At 42.7% G+C, this 17,691-nt stretch overlaps 1 protein-coding gene across 1 annotated transcript in view; it reads left to right on the forward strand.

The window, feature by feature from the left end:
• Positions 1-7,801, forward strand: part of LOC124552485 (putative defense protein 3) — a 127,782-nt gene extending 119,981 nt beyond the window's left edge. Inside the window, exon 4 of the mRNA XM_047126765.1 lies at positions 5,360-7,801. Coding sequence (XP_046982721.1) covers positions 5,360-5,420 — 61 coding nt within the window. The 3' untranslated portion in view covers positions 5,421-7,801. The remainder of the gene's footprint in view (positions 1-5,359) is intronic.
• The last annotated feature ends 9,890 nt before the right edge of the window (positions 7,802-17,691 follow it).

The following is a 17,691-nucleotide window of genomic DNA, read 5'->3' on the forward strand; positions in this document are numbered from 1 at the left end:
AATTCAGCCTACTAAAGAAAGCACTGCGGCTTCTGTTGCACCGTCAACATCGTACTGCGATGTGGGTCAAAGCGGCAGCACGCCAGTTCGTACCTCTTTTCCGCAAGTCAGGGTCATCGTTTGACGCCATACCATACAAAAAAAAAAAAAACAAAAAAACTTTCTTATCTTATCTTCAGCTGAAGCGTTTTTCAGTAGTGCTTGTTCAAAATCCCGGAATCTTTTTGGAACACCCTGTATAATGGAGACAGAATATCAAAAAATTCAAATGGCTCTGAGCACTATGGGGCTTAACAGGTCATCAGTCCCCTAGAACTTAGAACTACCTAAACTTAACTAACCTAAGGACATCACACACATCCATACCCGAGGCAGGATTCGAACCTGCGACCGTAGCAGTCCCGCGGTTCCGGACTGCAGCGCCTAGAACCGCACGGCCACCGCGGCCGGCTACAAAATAGCACTCCGTCTTCAGGCCACGGGTGGCCTACCCGGGACCATCCGACCGCCGTGTCATCCTCGATGGAGGATGTGGACAGGGGGGGGGGGGGGGGCGTGGGGTCAGCACTCCGCTCTCCCGGTCGTTATGATGGTATTGTTGACCGACGCCGCTACTATTCGGTCGAGTAGCTTCTCAATTGGCATCACGAGGCTGAGTGCACCCCGAAAAATGGCAACAGCGCATGGTGGCCCAGATGGTCACCCATCCAAGTGCCGGCCACTGAATTACTGATCAATGCAATTAATTCTTTGGACAAAAACTTGTCACATTCATGAAATTAACTTTTCATCCAAAAGTTATAATCAGTACAGTAAAAGAAAAAGGGGTATGTTACTTTCCTACATAGAACCAGCTGGAAAATGCTCCTGTCGGGATATGCTCCCGTGTAAAAGACTCTGAGAGAAAAGTGGGGAACCAGCTACCTCAATCCACAATCCGACTTCATCACCAAAACATTTGACACAAAATTCAAAAATCTTTTCACCTTGTCTCTCTTTGTAGTGGAACCTCCACACTGAGCATATCCCTCTCTCTGCCACTGTCTCTCCGACTCCTTTTTCTCCTGCAGGCACTTTCTCCAGTCTGTCTTTTCCACTCCCTTCACTCTTCCTTACTACTGCCTCCTTCTCTGCGACTTTCGCTGTCTGCCTGTCCCACTACCTTTGCCTTTTTCTCGTTGTTTTTCGCTCCCACTGTTGCTGTCTAGTTCTTTATCGCTTACATTGTGCTGTCTTTCTCTGCAGCCACCATCATCTCTTTTCCACACACGTCCCTGGGAATGGTTTTCTCGGCGTTTTGACCTCCAGACTGGGCAAGATCGACAGGCTGGGAGGGTCGAAACCGCACAAAACCTATGCATGGCCTCCACTCATCTCTCTTTCATTTGCACTACCTCACTCTGTCTTTTGCTCCTGCTGCTGCTGACTTCATCCATCCCTCTTTCTCTTTCACTGCCACTACTATCTCTCACTGACCACCACTGGCTCCCCTCTCTGTGGCTCCCACTGTTACTACCTTCATCCACCTCTCTTTCTCTTTCATTTCCACTTTCTGTCTCCCATCACCACCATCTCCTCCCTCTGGCTCTCCACTACTCTCTTTCAGAACAAAAAAGCGCGAATATGGCCACGTGCCAAAATTTGTGGTGAGAGAGACGGAATGAGGATTAAGACGGCTGGATCCCCAGTATTCTGCCACAGTCTTCTAAGAAGGAATGTACTTCTCATTTTTGTGCTCCGACCTGGTTCCCTTCTTTTCTCTGTCAGAACAGGGTGTGCTGCTTATATAAAACGAATGCTGTAGTTCAGTAAAGTTTTGGCAGTTTGTTGATATACCGGGTGATAAAAAAGTCAGTATAAATTTGAAAACTGAATAAATCATGGAATAATGTAGATAGAGAGATACAAATTGACACACATGCTTGGAATGACATGGGGTTTTATTAGAACCAAAAAAAGACTAAAGTTCAAAAAATGTCAGACAGATGGCGCTTCATCTGGTCAGAATAGCAATAATTAGCATAATAAAGTAAGACAAAGCAAAGATGACGTTCTTTACAGGAAATGCTCAATATGTCCACCATCATTCCTCAACAATAGCTGTAGTCGGGGAATAATGTGAACAGCATTGTAAAGCATGTCCGGAGTTATGGTGAGGGATTGGCGTCGGATGTTGTCTTTCAGCATCCCTAGAGATGTCGGTCGATCACGATACACTTGCGACTTCAGGTAACCCCAAAGTCAATAATCGCACGGACTAAGGTCTGGGGACCTGGGAGGCCAAGCGTGACGAAAGTGGTGGCTGAGCACACGATCATCACCAAACGACGCGCGCAAGAGATCTTTCACGCGTCTAGCAATATGGGGTGTTTTTTTTTTTTGGTTCTAATAAAACCCCATGTCATTCCAAGCATGTGTGTCAATTTTTACCCCTCTATCTACATTATCCATGGTTTATTAAGTTTTCAAATTTATACTGACTTTTTGATCACCTGGTATTTCGACACGTCAAAGAAGTACCTATGCATATTATGCCATTAACACGAAACCGACTGCCGTTCGAAACAAGATCACTTTACGCTGTTTTACATAAAAATGCACAACATTTTCAGTCCAAACCTACAGTATACCAAAAAATGCTGTGTTTGATTTCCAAATGCAAAGAATTTCGTATGACAGAACTAATTGTTTGTAAGACGTTTACGTCAACTGCTGGCACCATCGAATAATTTCCAGGTCAAGGCAGCCTGTGTAGGCGTGAAGTGTCCACTAGACAGCGCGTAAAATTTTATTGGTGAAAAAGTGCTGAATAAGAACATAGTTTCGTGATCTCATAACCTTTACGATGACTCCAGAAACCTTAATATGGGTTCAGTTCGTCAGTTAAAACTACATTTCTTCATCAGACAAGACACCACCCGCATATTTTACTTGCGTAATTACGGTAACTTACAGTCTCTAGCTCTCGGTAACGGATAATAATATAGAAAAAGTTTCAAGGTCCCCTGAAAACATCGTCTTACGAACATGTTGTAAAATTTCGACGAACTGCTGTGAATAAAAATTACAGAAGTGGCCATCCAGGCAAATGGTACTTTTCGTACTCAAAAATCATAGTCTTTTGGGATGTTTTCAGGAACCGCCCATGAACAAATGGTCCTTTTATATCTCTCGTAAAGCTCGACTTATCTCGCACCAAATGCAAGGGAGCCAACCGATTTGCTCAATTTGCCTGGCCTGGAAGAGGTGTATAATGTTTAAATTCTGACTCTATGCGGCGGGAAACCTGCAGTATGCCGGTTCTTGCGATAGGTATACAAATGGTCACTAGGCCAAGGGCTACCCAAAACACTTGACCATTTATCTCTGTGACCAATAGAAACCGAGATATGACACCTTGAAAGATCTCATTCTTCCTGTCGGCTTTTAGGAAGATATTGGTGTTCTGTATTTCATGGACCGACAACCAAGTACTTGAATCAATAATGACTTCAACATCCAAAATTACCTAAATGTTAAATTCTATTTTCTGCAACGTTAGCGCACGAGAAAGCACAGTCTAATTGATACGTGTTACAAACCGGACACAATAGGAAGGAACAGGCCCCTTTGCTTTTACCTTTTACCACTCGTTTATTACCTCAGAGAAATGCACATTTTAAGACAAAATTTAACTACATTAAATATTGCTCCCAGTAAAGGTTAACATAAGCAGTGACAAAACTTAGTTCTCTTGAGGGTTTCTGCTGGCAATAAATTTTAAGGAGGCAATGTAAGGTTTACATCAATTTAGCTCAAACACTTAGCTAGTGATTGAATCACGACACAGACACTTTAACAATTTCGGCAACAATAGATAGCGTGAATTTGTACTCACAGTAACCAACTAATCAACAGCCTTGCCACTGAATAAGTAGTAGGCCATTTGGAACGAATTAGCAACACCCAGCAGCTAGGGGAGTTAATACCAACTGTCCTTAAATGACTTGCTCCCCATTACACAAACAAACTTAGAGTAATTAAATGAATAACAAATCAAACACACTACGCTCCACTCAGACTCTTCAGTGGAAGCCAAAAGGAAGATTCCATTAACTGACTAGCACTGAAGTCACACTAAAGCTCATCTCTGTGTTCCCAGACACACACGGGGCAAACTTATACAAGACAAGATTTTGAAGGGAGCACATCAGTAAAACCGGTAGTGGAGCTAACTCGTGCCACTCAAAATTAAGGTACTAGACCGGGGCAAGAGGTGGTATACAATGAGGTTGCCTTAGTGCTATACTGCGCTCCAAAATATTAATTAAAATGGCCAATTCAAAATTAAGTACACATAAAACAGCATTAATTAACGAGGTGTGACACCAGGTCGCTCGAAGGGATGACAACACTTAATTGAAAAGATGAACGCCGGAGGCGGCACTAACATCAAACACCTTCTCCGAGTTTTAACCAGGAGTCACTTCCCGCTATACAAGTAAACATTTAACCAAGCACAAGGAAGGAACCCCAAAGAGAAAATTCAAATAAAACCCCCAAAAGATTATAAAGGACAGGGAACCCCAACTATTTAAATTTAAAAGAATTAGCTCCCCCCAAAGGCAGTGTAAACGCCAGGGCCACACTTAAGAGGCCACCAAAATTGGTTACAAAAAGTCTTACACATTTGCTCCTTTTCTTTAAAAAAAATCACAAGGCTGCTTAACTTCTGCTGGACGTCCGGTATGGCCCGTGCAGGATACAGCAGGCAGCAACCCAAGCTAGGCGGTCGCAAGGCACGGCGAGCTAAATCAGGAGAGCAGACAGGCAGGCAGCAAACACATATCCTGAACCGGCAGACCGCGTACAACCAACTCCACATATACGTGGTTGCTTCCCACCTCGTACCTCCCGGCGTCTCAGCAGGTAGCCCGAGCAAACGTCAACTGCCACTCGCCCCGCGAATGCGGAAAACAACGAGGAAAGCAAAGAAAGCAAAGCAAAGAAACATCGAAGCATCGATAATGGACATCGAAGAGACTGGCGCGCCAGTAACGAGCGCCACGGCTCACTAATATTGCCTTCTTTCATATATTTGAAGTTGCTGCAACAGCATTCCTAAATCAGGCCTCCACACCTGCACACACCTGTTCTGATCAACGACCGACACAAAAGCGGTTGCCTGCGCCGACTGCCTCCTTGACAAGAACATAAACTTTGGAATCCAGAGAGTCTCCTTTGCAAATGGATTCTCGAAAAGTGTTGACTGTGGCAAACAAAGCTGCCACTTCTCATAAGTTACCACTCTCTCAACTGCACTCGCTGATTTCGTGTCTCTGGTGATGACTGAGGACATTTTGTGATTTTTTTGTTGCAGGGGCTCGGTGGTGCAGGACTACGCGACCTTCTGGGTCGACATTGTCTCCAGGGTAGCGTGAGCGACGGTCGAGTCCCGCAACGTCATCGCCTACGTCAGAGCTGCCGTCCCGCCAATCACAAGCCAAAGCCGCCCGCCGCCTGTCCAATCACAGTCGACTACGTTGCTACCACTGTCTCACTGCAGAGCCTAACACACACACACACACACACACACACACACACACACACTCTTTATGGAAGTTACTATGGAGCGACAATTGGCGTCTGTAGCTTATTGATAGTGAGCGTAAATACTTGACTGCATCAGTGCAAAATACAGCCAATGCGTAGCCAGAAATCTCTTCAACTAATTGCTCCCTTTTGGAAGAACAGGCTCAGAAATATGTCAGTGCTGTCTAAGCCCATAGATTTTACAGCCACAGATTCTCTTGAATGTTTCTCTAAACCTGAATACATCATTTCTTAAACCCAACAAGGATATTGGAAATTGCGAGCTGTGTGAGAAAAGTAACGAAACTGAGTTTTTATCTACCAACGCTTTCATTCTTTTCAAACAACAGGGTCCTTTAACACATCCTTCACATTGTTTTGAATGTTCTCCAGAGACCCAAAATGACGTCCTTGTAAGACTTTTTCAATTTCGGGAAGATAGGAGACAAGGTACTGGCAGAAGTAAAATCTATGAGGTCGGGGCTTCAGGCGTACTTAGATAGCTCAGACGGTAAAGCACCTGCCTGCGAAAGGCAAAGGTCCCGAGTTCGTGTCTCGGTCTGGCACACAGTTTCAATCTGCCAGGAATTTAATTTTCATATCAGCACACACTCCGGTGAACAGTGAAAATCTCATTTTGAAAAGAAAAAAAGTCATAAGAACTCAGATCAGGGAAATAGGGTGGCTGTGGAATAACAGGAATAATTCCGTGATGGAAGTGACCGTGTGACATCGGGTGTTGTCGTGATGAAGCATCCCATGTTTGCAGTCTTCAGTCTCACCCAATTCACCCTTTACCTGAGGTTTTCAAGGACATCTTTATAAAACCGTTGGTTGACATTTTGTCCTGGAGGAATAAGTTCTTTATACAAGATGCCACTACTGTCAAAAAGCAAGTCTGCATGATTTTGATCTTTGGCTTGCTCATTCAAGTTTTTGTCGGTCGATGAGATGTCTCAGAGTCCCACTCCTCACATTGCCGCTTTGTCTCACAATTGCACTCAAAAGTCCAGGGTTCATCAACTGTGATCACACGACCGAACAATTCGTGCTCGTTCTCAGTCCTCTCAAGAAGATCAAGACCTCATTTCTCTGATTGTCCTCGTGTTCAGTTGTGAGGTTTTTCGGCACCATTTTCGCACAAAACTTTCACATGTGCATAACGTCAGTCAAAATTTGATGTGTGGTACAGTGTTTAACAGGTCAACCATAATCCTGATTGTTAAATGTCGGTCTGATCTCACAGCAGCACGCAAACGCTCGACGTTTTCGTCCATTTCTGACGCTGAAGGTCTCCTCGAGCGAGCTTCATCCTCAACGTTTCCTCGGGCCCTCCAAAAATGATCTGTGCCGGCGAAAAACTTGTGCTGTTGACAGCAAACGTTCCCCACATCCCTGTTTTAACTTTTCCATGGCCACTCTCTCGTATTCTCCAGCTTTAAGGCAAGATTGATTGCATAACGTTGCTCTAAATTCCGCTGTTCCATTCCCGTAACACGCAACAAAAACCCAACTTCACTGGTGTTGGTCTCAAAAATCACATGATGGCTGCACGGAGCTGAAACTCGAACTGAGCGTCCAGTTCCTGGATATCAGCACCACTGCTTGAAACCACGTCTGACTGTCTAAGCCAAAGTCGTCCAAAATACTTTATTGCTTCCGGTCTACAAAAGAACTGCCATTTTCAAAAACGTGTGAACTGTTTGCATATTCTTTTAGTTTTTCCTTCCGATGAAAACACTGACAGCCATCTTTACTGGCACCAACCTATGACGTTTAAATACGAAGCCTTTAATTAAACAAAGTCTCATGTTTCTTCGCTGGTCCGATTTTTCAAAATATGTTGGACAACTTCACCACATTTATCGTGAAGAATACACCAAATGCGTTATATTACTTACGTTTTGTGCTTGTAACCAAGCACAACCAAATAAAATCGTTTTCCGAATCAGTGAAGTAATTCAGTAAACATGTAATAGAAAAATATCGCCGGATCCGGAATAGTAACAAAATGTGCGAAATGAGAACTGGGTTACAATAAAAGTCATTTTAATACTAAGAAATCAAAACTAAGGAAATATTATGTCTCACATTACAGAAACGCTATGCATAAAATCTTCTGTAGCAAAAGGATTTATTTCACTACAGAAACCAAGCCACGTTAAGACAATGCCACGTTACTGTTCAGAAAGATTCATCACGTAAACGAAGTACAGCAAGGTTATCGCAATTTAAAAAAATATATAGTCATTGTAACTACTGGTTGTTTACTACATATTTTAATTTCTTCTGCAGACAAAAAAATGTTCAAGTGTGTGTGAAATCTTATGGGACTTAACTGCTAAGGTCATCAGTCCCTAAGATTACACACTACTTAACCTAAATCATCCTAAGGACAAACACACACACCCATGCCCGAGGGAGGACTCGAACCTCCGCCGGGGCAAGCCGCACAGTTCATGGCTGCAGCGCCCTAGACCGCTCGGCTAACCGCGCGCTGCTTCTGCACACAAAGTACCTCATTACGCTACGTACAGTTCATGAATTCCTTCAGCTGTTTGTCTCCCATTCTTCTGATAAAGGCATTCCTGTTTGATCAATTTAGGATCTCAGTTCAGAAATGCATACATATCGACTGTCCGTTCACTTCATCTGTATAAATAATTCAGTTTCCTGGAATATCAGTCTCCAATATTTTTCATGTTCTCTTTATTATTGCAGGGAGATACTGCATTCAGTTTGATGTTTTTTACTTTCTTATTAATGATGTCACTAGTTCCGCTTGTTTTAACTTTTGTTCAGGACACCTTAAGTCTACTTCTATAGTGTTAGGCAATGCTTTCAACTAATCATCGTTTTTTTTTTGTCGCAGGCTCATTATCTTCCTCCAGATTTATCCTGTACAGAGTTCAAAAGAGATGGTATACGACTACGTCTATCACCTTGTCTGACCCTAGCTTATGGCATAAAAGAGTTCTGAAATTTCATTCACAGACATCATAATTGGTTTTGCACGCATTTACTCCACTGGAGCACTTCTCATGTTACTGATTCAAAGTCAACAAATTATTGGCCTCTAAAAGGCGGTCACCAGCCCAAAAAATTGTCGCATTGACTGTTGAATTGCAAAAACGTTTGCTGTAACTAAAAATATAAATATATCTAAACTTAGGCAATACAGTAATTCATTTGATGTGAAAGGGGAGAACTCCCTACTTGCTTACTACAAGTCTCTCACTACTAGACTCAAAGGTTTGGAAGGCGGTGGCTATCGGCACCATAAGTATTAACCAGCCACAGAGAGGCTAGTGTTCTGTGTCTTAGAATGTACATTTAATTTGCATGTAACCCTTTAACATAAGTATGTAATATGTTATGTGAACAACTGTTTTTGTATTGTGTTCTTATTTAACTTGTGTAGTGTTTTTGAGTGATCCTCACAATAAAAAGGAATGGCTGTTTACAAATATTAACTGTTGTGTTTTGAATTGTTTGTTTAGAGTTTACATCAAGATTTAGGATCTAGGAACTGCGTACAAAATAGTCTACTATGGATGTCTGAACAGATGATTCCTCACATCTACCATAATTTTTGTTGATGTACTGAATAATATACCAATTGCACTCGATAGTAACACTTCCACACACCTAACATCCAATACACTGGGAATCTTCATTTTTAATAACATCTAGGCATCAATTTAATCAACATTTCTATGTTTTTAAAACATTTAATACCAAAATCACTTGTCTTTATTCTGATGTGGACTCACAAGACTGAAATCATGAACTCTCTGTAGCTCGTCGTCTAGTGGCTAGCATTGCTACCTCTGGGTCACGGGGTCCTGGGTTCGATTCCCGGCCGGGTTTTCTCTGCCCGGGAACTGGGTGTTTGTGTTGTCCTCATCATTCCATAATCATTCATGAAAGTGGCTAGACTGGACTGTGTACAGATTGGGAATGTGTACAGGTGCTGATGACCGCGCAACTGAGCATCCAAAATGTGTGTGAAATCTTATGGGACTTAACTGCTAAGGTCGTCAGTCCCTAAGCTTACACACTACGTAACCTAAATTATCCTAAGGACAAACACACACACCCATGCCCGAGGGAGGACTCGAACCTCCGCCGGAACCAGCCGCACAGTCCATGACTGCAGCGCCCAGACCGCTCGGCTAATCCCGCGCGGCAGTTGAGCATCCCACAAACCAAATATCATCATCATTATCTGAAATCATGAATTGTAGTCTACACTACGGGAACACAGAGACAAAAGTTCTCTAACAAAGAACCTGAGTCATACACCTTATTGTTAGCATCACTGCTGAAAGACAATTCTAGTGGCGTGTCTATGTGCCTTGCATTTGTGGTTCAGCTGAGAACTTTCTTAGAACAGATTATAAAGGTAAATTACACTAATGAAATCTATTAATTTAATTAAATGAATTTTATTTTTCAGTATGTTGATTACACTGAAATATTTGTCTAGAGGTCACATCCAATAAGGAAAATCACAGCTATTGATAACATGTAGAAAAATACTTAATAAATGATACAGAGATAATATGTGAGGCTAGTTTTGGTATTTAACAAAACAATTACCTCTTGTTATTTGATGATAAAGAAAAAAGTCGAAACTATCTGTAAATTTTATTACTTTCTGATTATTATACACATGATTACCCATTTATGCATAATCAAATAGCCACCAATTAGTACTCATTTTTTTCATTGACGATGTCCAATTTTTGTTCTAACTGCATCTGAGAACGTTTTACCTTAGACAAATTGGAATTAGATTTGAGTTAACTCATAGTATACTGCTTTCGAGTTAATAACGAATGATTGCACAGAAAATGATGGGTATCTAGATTGCTTGCTCGAAATAGTGCTATTAATAGTGAAGCATGTAAATGCATTTACATTATCCCAGGCAACAAGTAATGTGTTGTCTGATACAGTTTTGATAAGAAACTGCCAAGGAAGTGGATTTGTGCTGCTGGGACAAATTTTTACATGATTTTCCTTTTATTTAACGGGATCTATTTGGCAGTCATAGCAGTTTAGAACTGAAAGCTACAGAAACGTTAGCCAGCCGAGAAGGTATTATAACATTTCAGTTCCATATCGACAGGAACTGTTCTCATTATACACAAGGTTGTCGCTTATGGATAACCAGAGCCTATCTTATTTGACTCTTGCTATGGAGAGCACCTCATCTTACTATCAGGTGGGATTGAAGGAGGACATAGAAACAAATCAGAAGCGGGCTGCTAGATTTGTTACTAGTGGGTTTGATCATCACGGGAGTGTTACGGAAATGCTTCAGGAACTCGGGTGGGAGTCTCTGGAGGAAAGGAGGCGTTCTTTTCGTGAATCGCTACTGAGGAAATTTAGAGAACCAGCATTTGAGGTTGACTGCAGTACAATTTTACTGCCGCCAACTTATATTTCGCGAGAAGACCACAAAGATAAGATAAGAGAGATTAGGGCTCGTACAGAGGCATATAGGCAGTCATTTTTCCCTCGTTCTGTTTGGGAGTGGAACAGGGAGAGAAGATGCTAGTTGTGGTACGAGGTACCCTCCGCCACGCACCGTATGGTGGATTGCGTAGTATGTATGTAGACGTAGATGTATAAGAAGGTTGCATTTTAGGGGCTGCTGAATATTTTGGTGAATCGCTATAGAGCAATTACATGTCCTTTGATTTATTACCTCCGATTATCTTCTTGTCTCCCCTACACTGAAAACGCAGGGAGTGGACAAAGAAATTGAAACAGCGAAAACACAACACACTACCGTACCTAATACAGTGTAGGAAAATCTCGGGCTTTCAAAACATCTTCCAGTCGTCTCGCAGTACACCCTGTACATCTTTCAAGGCAATCGTGTACCATTCGTCCTGAAAAAACATGGCGACTTAAGGTAATTATGATGGAGATGGACAGTGATCACGCACTCTTCTCTCCAAAACAGACCACAAAGGTTCAGTAACATTGAGATCTGGTGACTAGTGGCCACGGGAGACGCAATAATTCGTCGTCGTGCTCATGAAACAAGTCGTGGACGATGCGACGTGTGCGGACGGTAGCCCAGTCGTCTTTGAATACAGCATCACCACTGGGGAACAAACATTGCAGCATGGCATGGACCTGATCAGCCAAACTGGTCACATAATCCGTGGCAGTAATGCGTTCTTGCAGATTAGCCGTGCGGGCCAAGGAACACCACGATATGGCTACCGAAATCATCACCGAACCCCCGCCGTGTTTCACTCTTGAGACGTAAAATCGGCCAGAAGCTGGAAACTGTGTGAAAGAAGACCCCTCCAAACAAATGAGTTTCTTCCATTGCTCCATAGTTCATGTTTCTACATCTACATCTACATCCATACTCCGCAAGCGGAGGGTACTTTGAGTACCTCTATCGGTTCTCCCTTCTATTCCAGCCTCGTATTGTTCGTGGAAAGAAAGATTGTCGGTATGCCTCTGTGTGGTCTCTAACCTCTCAGATTTTATCCTCATGGTCTCTTCGTGAGATATATATAGGAGGGAGCAATTTACTGCTTCACTCCTCGGTGAAGGTATGTTCTCGAAACTTCAACAAAAGCCCGTACCGAGCTACTAAGCGTCTCTCCTGCAGAGTCTTCCACTGGAGTTTATCTGTCATCTCCGTAACGCTTTCGCGATTGCTAAATGATCCTGTAACGAAGCGCGCTGCTCTCCGTTGGATCTTCTCTATCTCTTCTATCAACCCTATCTGGTACGGATCCCACACCGGTGAGCAGTATTCGAGCAGTGGGCGAACAAGTGTACTGGGACGTACTTCCTTTGTTTTCGGATTGCATTTCCTTAGGATTCTTCGAATGAATCTCAGTCTGGCATCTGCTTTACCGACGATCAACTTTATATAATCATTCCATTTTAAATCACTCCTAATGCGTACTCCCAGATAATTTATGGAATTAACTGCTTCCAGTTGCCGACCTGCTATATTGTAGTTAAATGATAAGGGATCTTTCTTTCTGTGTATTCGCAGCACATTACACTTGTCTACATTGAGATTCAGTTGCCATTCCATGCACCATGCGTCAATTCACTGCAGATCCTCCTGCATTTCAGTACAATTTTCCATTGTTGCAGCCTCCCGATATACTACAGCATCATCCGCAAAAGTCTCAGTGAACTTCCGACGTTATTCACAAGGTCATTTATGTATATTGTGAATAGCAACGGTCCGACGACAGTCCCCTGCGGCACACCTGAAATCACTCTTACTTCGGAAGACTTCTCTCAATTGAGAATGACATGCTGCGTTCTGTTATCTAGGAACTCTTCAATCCAATCACACAATTGGTCTGATAGTCCATATGCTCTTACTTTGTTCATTAAACGACTGGGGGGAACTGTATCGAACGCCTTGCGGAAGTCAAGAAACACGGCATCTACCTGGGAACCCGTGTCTATGGCCCTCTGAGTCTCGTGCACGAATAGCGCTAGATGGGTTTCACGCGATCGTCTTTTTCGAAATCCATGCTGATTCCTACAGAGTAGATTTCTAGTCTCCAGAAATGTCATTATACTCGAACATAATACGTGTTCCAAAATTCTACAACTGATCGACGTTAGAGATATAGGTCTATAGTTCTGCACATCTGATCCACGTCCCTTCTTGAAAACGGGGATGACCTGTGCCCTTTTCCAATCCTTTGGAACGCTACGCTCTTCTAGACACCGACGGCACACCGCTGCACGAAGGGTATATTACGTTTTAACTGAAGAATTAGAAATGTAAAAATAATCTGCACGATGGGTGCCTTGACTCTTAACGCTAGATCAAATGGACTGATCGGAACAACGTTTGGCCCGTTTCAGGAGAAATGAACAAGATTTTTTGCACCCGTTAGTGACCACAGATGAAATTTGGGTACACTACTATACTGCAGAGACAAAAAAACAGTCGAAGGAGTGGAAACATGCTGATTCTAAGCCACCAAAGAAAGCAAAGACAATTCCTTCGCTGGAAAGGTGATGGTATCAGTGTTCTGGGATGTGAAGGGGTTCAAAAATGGTTCAAATGGCTCTGAGCACTATGGGACTTAACATCTGAGGTCATCAGTCCCCTAGAACTTAGAACTACTTAAACCTAACCAACCTAAGGACACCACACACATCCATGACCGAGGCAGGATTCGAACCTGCGACCGTAGCGGTCGCACGGTTCCAGATTGAAGCGCCTAGAACCGCTTGGCCACCACGGCCGGCGAAGTGAAGGGGTTCCCGTTTGTAGATTATCTCCACACTAGGCAAGCAATTACTGAAGAATACTATGCTGACCTTCTGAACAAATTGCAACAAAAGATACGCAAAAAAAGGCCAGGTTTAGCCAGGAAGAAATTCGTCTTCCATCAAGATCAAATGTAGAATTTTGGAACACATATTACGTTCGAGTATAATGACTTTTCTGGAGACTAGAAATCTACTCTAGGAATCAGCATGGGTTTCGAAAAAGATGATCGTGTGAAACCCAGCTTGCGCTATTCGTCCACGAGACTCAGAGGGCCATAGACACGGGTTCCCAGGTAGATGCCGTGTTTCTTGACTTCCGCAAGGCGTTCGATACAGTTCCCCCCAGTCGTTTAATGAACAAAGTAAGAGCATATGGACTATCAGACCAATTGTGTGATTGGATTGAAGAGTTCCTAGATAACAGAACGCAGCATGTCATTCTCAATGGAGAGAAGTCTTCCGAAGTAAGAGTGATTTCAGGTGTGCCGCAGGGCAGTGTAGTAGCACCGTTGCTATTCACAATATACATAAATGACCTTGTGGATAACATCGGAAGTTCACTGAGGCTTTTTCGGATGATGCTGTGGTATATTGAGAGGTTGCAACAATGGAAAATTGTACTGAAATGCAGGAGGATCTGCAGCGAATTGACGCATGGTGCAGGGAATGGCAATTGAATCTCAATGTAGACAAGTGTAATGTGCTGCGAATATATAGAAAGAAAGATCCCTTATCATTTAACTACAATATAGCAGATCAGCAACTGGAAGCAGTTAATTCCATAAATTATCTGGGAGTACGCATTAGGAGTGATTTAAAATGGAATGATCATATAAAGTTGATAGTCGGTAAAGCAGATGCCAGACTGAGATTCATTGGAAGAATCCTAAGGAAATGCAATCCAAAAACAAAAGAAGTAGGTTACAGTAGACTTGTTCGCTCACTGCTTGAATACTTCTCAGCAGTGTGGGATCCGTACCAGACAGGGTTGATAGAAGAAATAGAGAAGACCCAAAGGAGAGCAGCGCGCTTCGTGACAGGATCATTTAGTAATCGCGAAAGCGTTACGGAGATGATAAACTCCAGTGGAAGACTCTGCAGGAGAGACGCTCAGAAGCTCGGTACGGGATTTTGTTGAAGTTTCGAGAACATACCTTCACCGAGAAGTCAAGCAGTATATTGCTCCCTTGTACGTATATCTCGCGAAGAGACCATGAGGATAAAATCAGAGAGATTAGAGCCCACACAGAGGCATACCGACAATCCTTCTTTCCACGAACAATACGAGACTGGAATAGAAGGTACCCTCCGCCATACACCATCAGGTGGCTTGCGGAGTATGGATGTAGATGTAGATGATATGGCTCCATCAGACTTCCATCTCTTCGAAAAACAGAAAATTTTTGTTGCTGGGCGAAGATTCACTTCAAACGAAGAATTGACAGCCAGAGTTGACATCTATTTTGCAGGTCTGGAGGAAACTCATTTTCGAGATGGGATCAAGGCACTGGAACATCGTTGCACCAACTGCATTTATCTAAAAGGAGACTACATTGAAAAACAAAAAAAGTTTCACTGAAGTACTTTTTTCTATTCCGTTCCGAGAACTTTTCAAACCACCCTCGTACAAATTCCACAAATACAAATAACAGACTCCCAATAGGCGCGTCTCAACACACACACACACACACACACACACACACACACACACACACACAACATTGTGCAACTACGATCGTAACTCTGGCGCACGGTGCTCCATCACGCACCTGACCTCACGCATGTGCGTGCGTTGCTCTTTTTTCCCTCCCGCCGCGCGGGGCAAGTTTTACAGCGCGAGTGATCAACGACTACCCAGTACTCGCGGCGTCCTACGCCAGTGCAGCGGTGAAACAAACTGCGCGAATCTGCACCACCAACCGCTGCGGAATGGAAAATACAGAAACCTCAAATGTTATTTTGACGTCCAAAATTTCATTGCGACACAGAAACTTACGGAAGAGACACGATGTCAACGTGAAGCTACCGACAAACGTGGTGTAACTCTATTTAATTTTCCGCTCGTTTCGTAAATAAAAGACCTGTTACAGCTACTCGATGTATTCTCAGCCGATTGGTTCAGAACGGAGCATCTTTCTTCGACATAATGTAAATTTTCGGTTGATTAAAGTTGGTTCCCGCGTAACATAATAGGTACTTTTGTCACTTTTTTATGTTTAATTTGGTGAACTGAAACTAGAGTAAACTGAATTGCTATTCTTTAAAACTGGAGAAACTGCAAAAGGTGGGAATTTGACGAGATGGGACCTGGATAAACTGAAAGAACAGAGGTTGTAGAGAGCTTTAGGGAGAGCATTAGGGAACGATTGACAGTAATGGGGGAAAGAAATACAGTAGGAATGGGTAGCTTTGAGAGACGAAATAGTGAAGGTAGCAGAGGATCAAGTAGGTAAAAAGACGAGGGCTAATAGAAATTCTTGGGTAACAGAAGGTATATTCAATTTGATTGACGAAAGGAGAAAATATAACTATGCAGTAAATGAAGCAGGCAAAAATGAATACAAACGTCTCAAAAATGAGATCGACAGAAAGTGCAAAATGGCTAAGCAGGCATGGCTAGAGGTCAAATGTAAAGATGTAGAGGCTTATCTCACTAGGGGTACGATAGATACAGCCTACAGGAAAATTACAGAGACCTTTGGAGAAAAGAGCGCCACTTGTATGAATATCAAGAGCTCAGATGGAAACCCAGTTCTAAGCAAAGAAGGGAAAACAGCAAGGTGGAAGGAGTATATAGAGGGTCTATACAAGGTCAATGTTCTTGAGGACAATATTATAGAAATGGAAGGGAATGTAGATGAAGATGTAATTGGAGATATGATACTGCGTGAAGAGTTTGACAGACCACTGAAAGACCTAAGTCGAAACAAAGCCCTGGGAGTAGACAACATTCCATCAGAACTACTGACAGTCTTGGGAGAGCCAGGCCTAACAAAACTCTTACCATCTGGTGAGCAAGATGTATGAGACAGGAGGAATACCCTCAGACTTGAAGAAGAACATAATAATTGCAATCTCAAAGAAAGCAGGTGTTGACAGGTGTGAAAATTACCGAACTATTATATTGGAGCAAATAAGCCCTCGGTCACAAATATTAAGTCAAAATTGACCTGGTTTCGACGCTACTATGAGCGTCGTCTTCAGAATTAGACTAACTGTTCTGAAACATATTAGGTATATAGTACATTAATAAAATTAAAGTTTGTACTGACTGGAAGAGATGCAGTACTTACAAATCACATATTAAAAAAGATCTGAGTCGGAAAGGCGACGTCATGAGCAGTTGTGAGATGGCGAGCCGCTAAGAGCTGCTCGTACTGTGAACAAGGGTTGCAACGAGACTGTTTCAGAACAGTTAGTCTAATTCTGAAGACGACGCTCATAGCAGCGTCGAAACCAGGTCAATTTTGACTTAATATTTATGACCGAGGGCTTATTTGTTCGAATATAATTCTAACACGGTCACTGAACCTCAGCAGCTATGTTCAAAGTTTTACCGAATTGTTAGTTTAATAAGCCACTGCTGCAAAAAACTAACACGAACTCTTTACAGACGAATGGAAAAACTGGTAGAAGCCGACCTCTGGGAAGATCAGTTTGAATTCCGTAGAAATGTTGGAACACGTGAGGCAATACTGACTCTACGACTTATCTTAGAAACTAGATTAAGGAAAGGCAAACCTACTTTCTAGCATTTGTAGACTTAGAAAAAGCTTTTAACAATGTTGACTGCAATACTCTCTTTCAAATTATGAAGGTGGCAGGGGTAAA

Source organism: Schistocerca americana, chromosome 10 (assembly GCF_021461395.2).
Source record: "Schistocerca americana isolate TAMUIC-IGC-003095 chromosome 10, iqSchAmer2.1, whole genome shotgun sequence".
NCBI classification, from domain to species: Eukaryota; Metazoa; Arthropoda; class Insecta; order Orthoptera; family Acrididae; genus Schistocerca; species Schistocerca americana.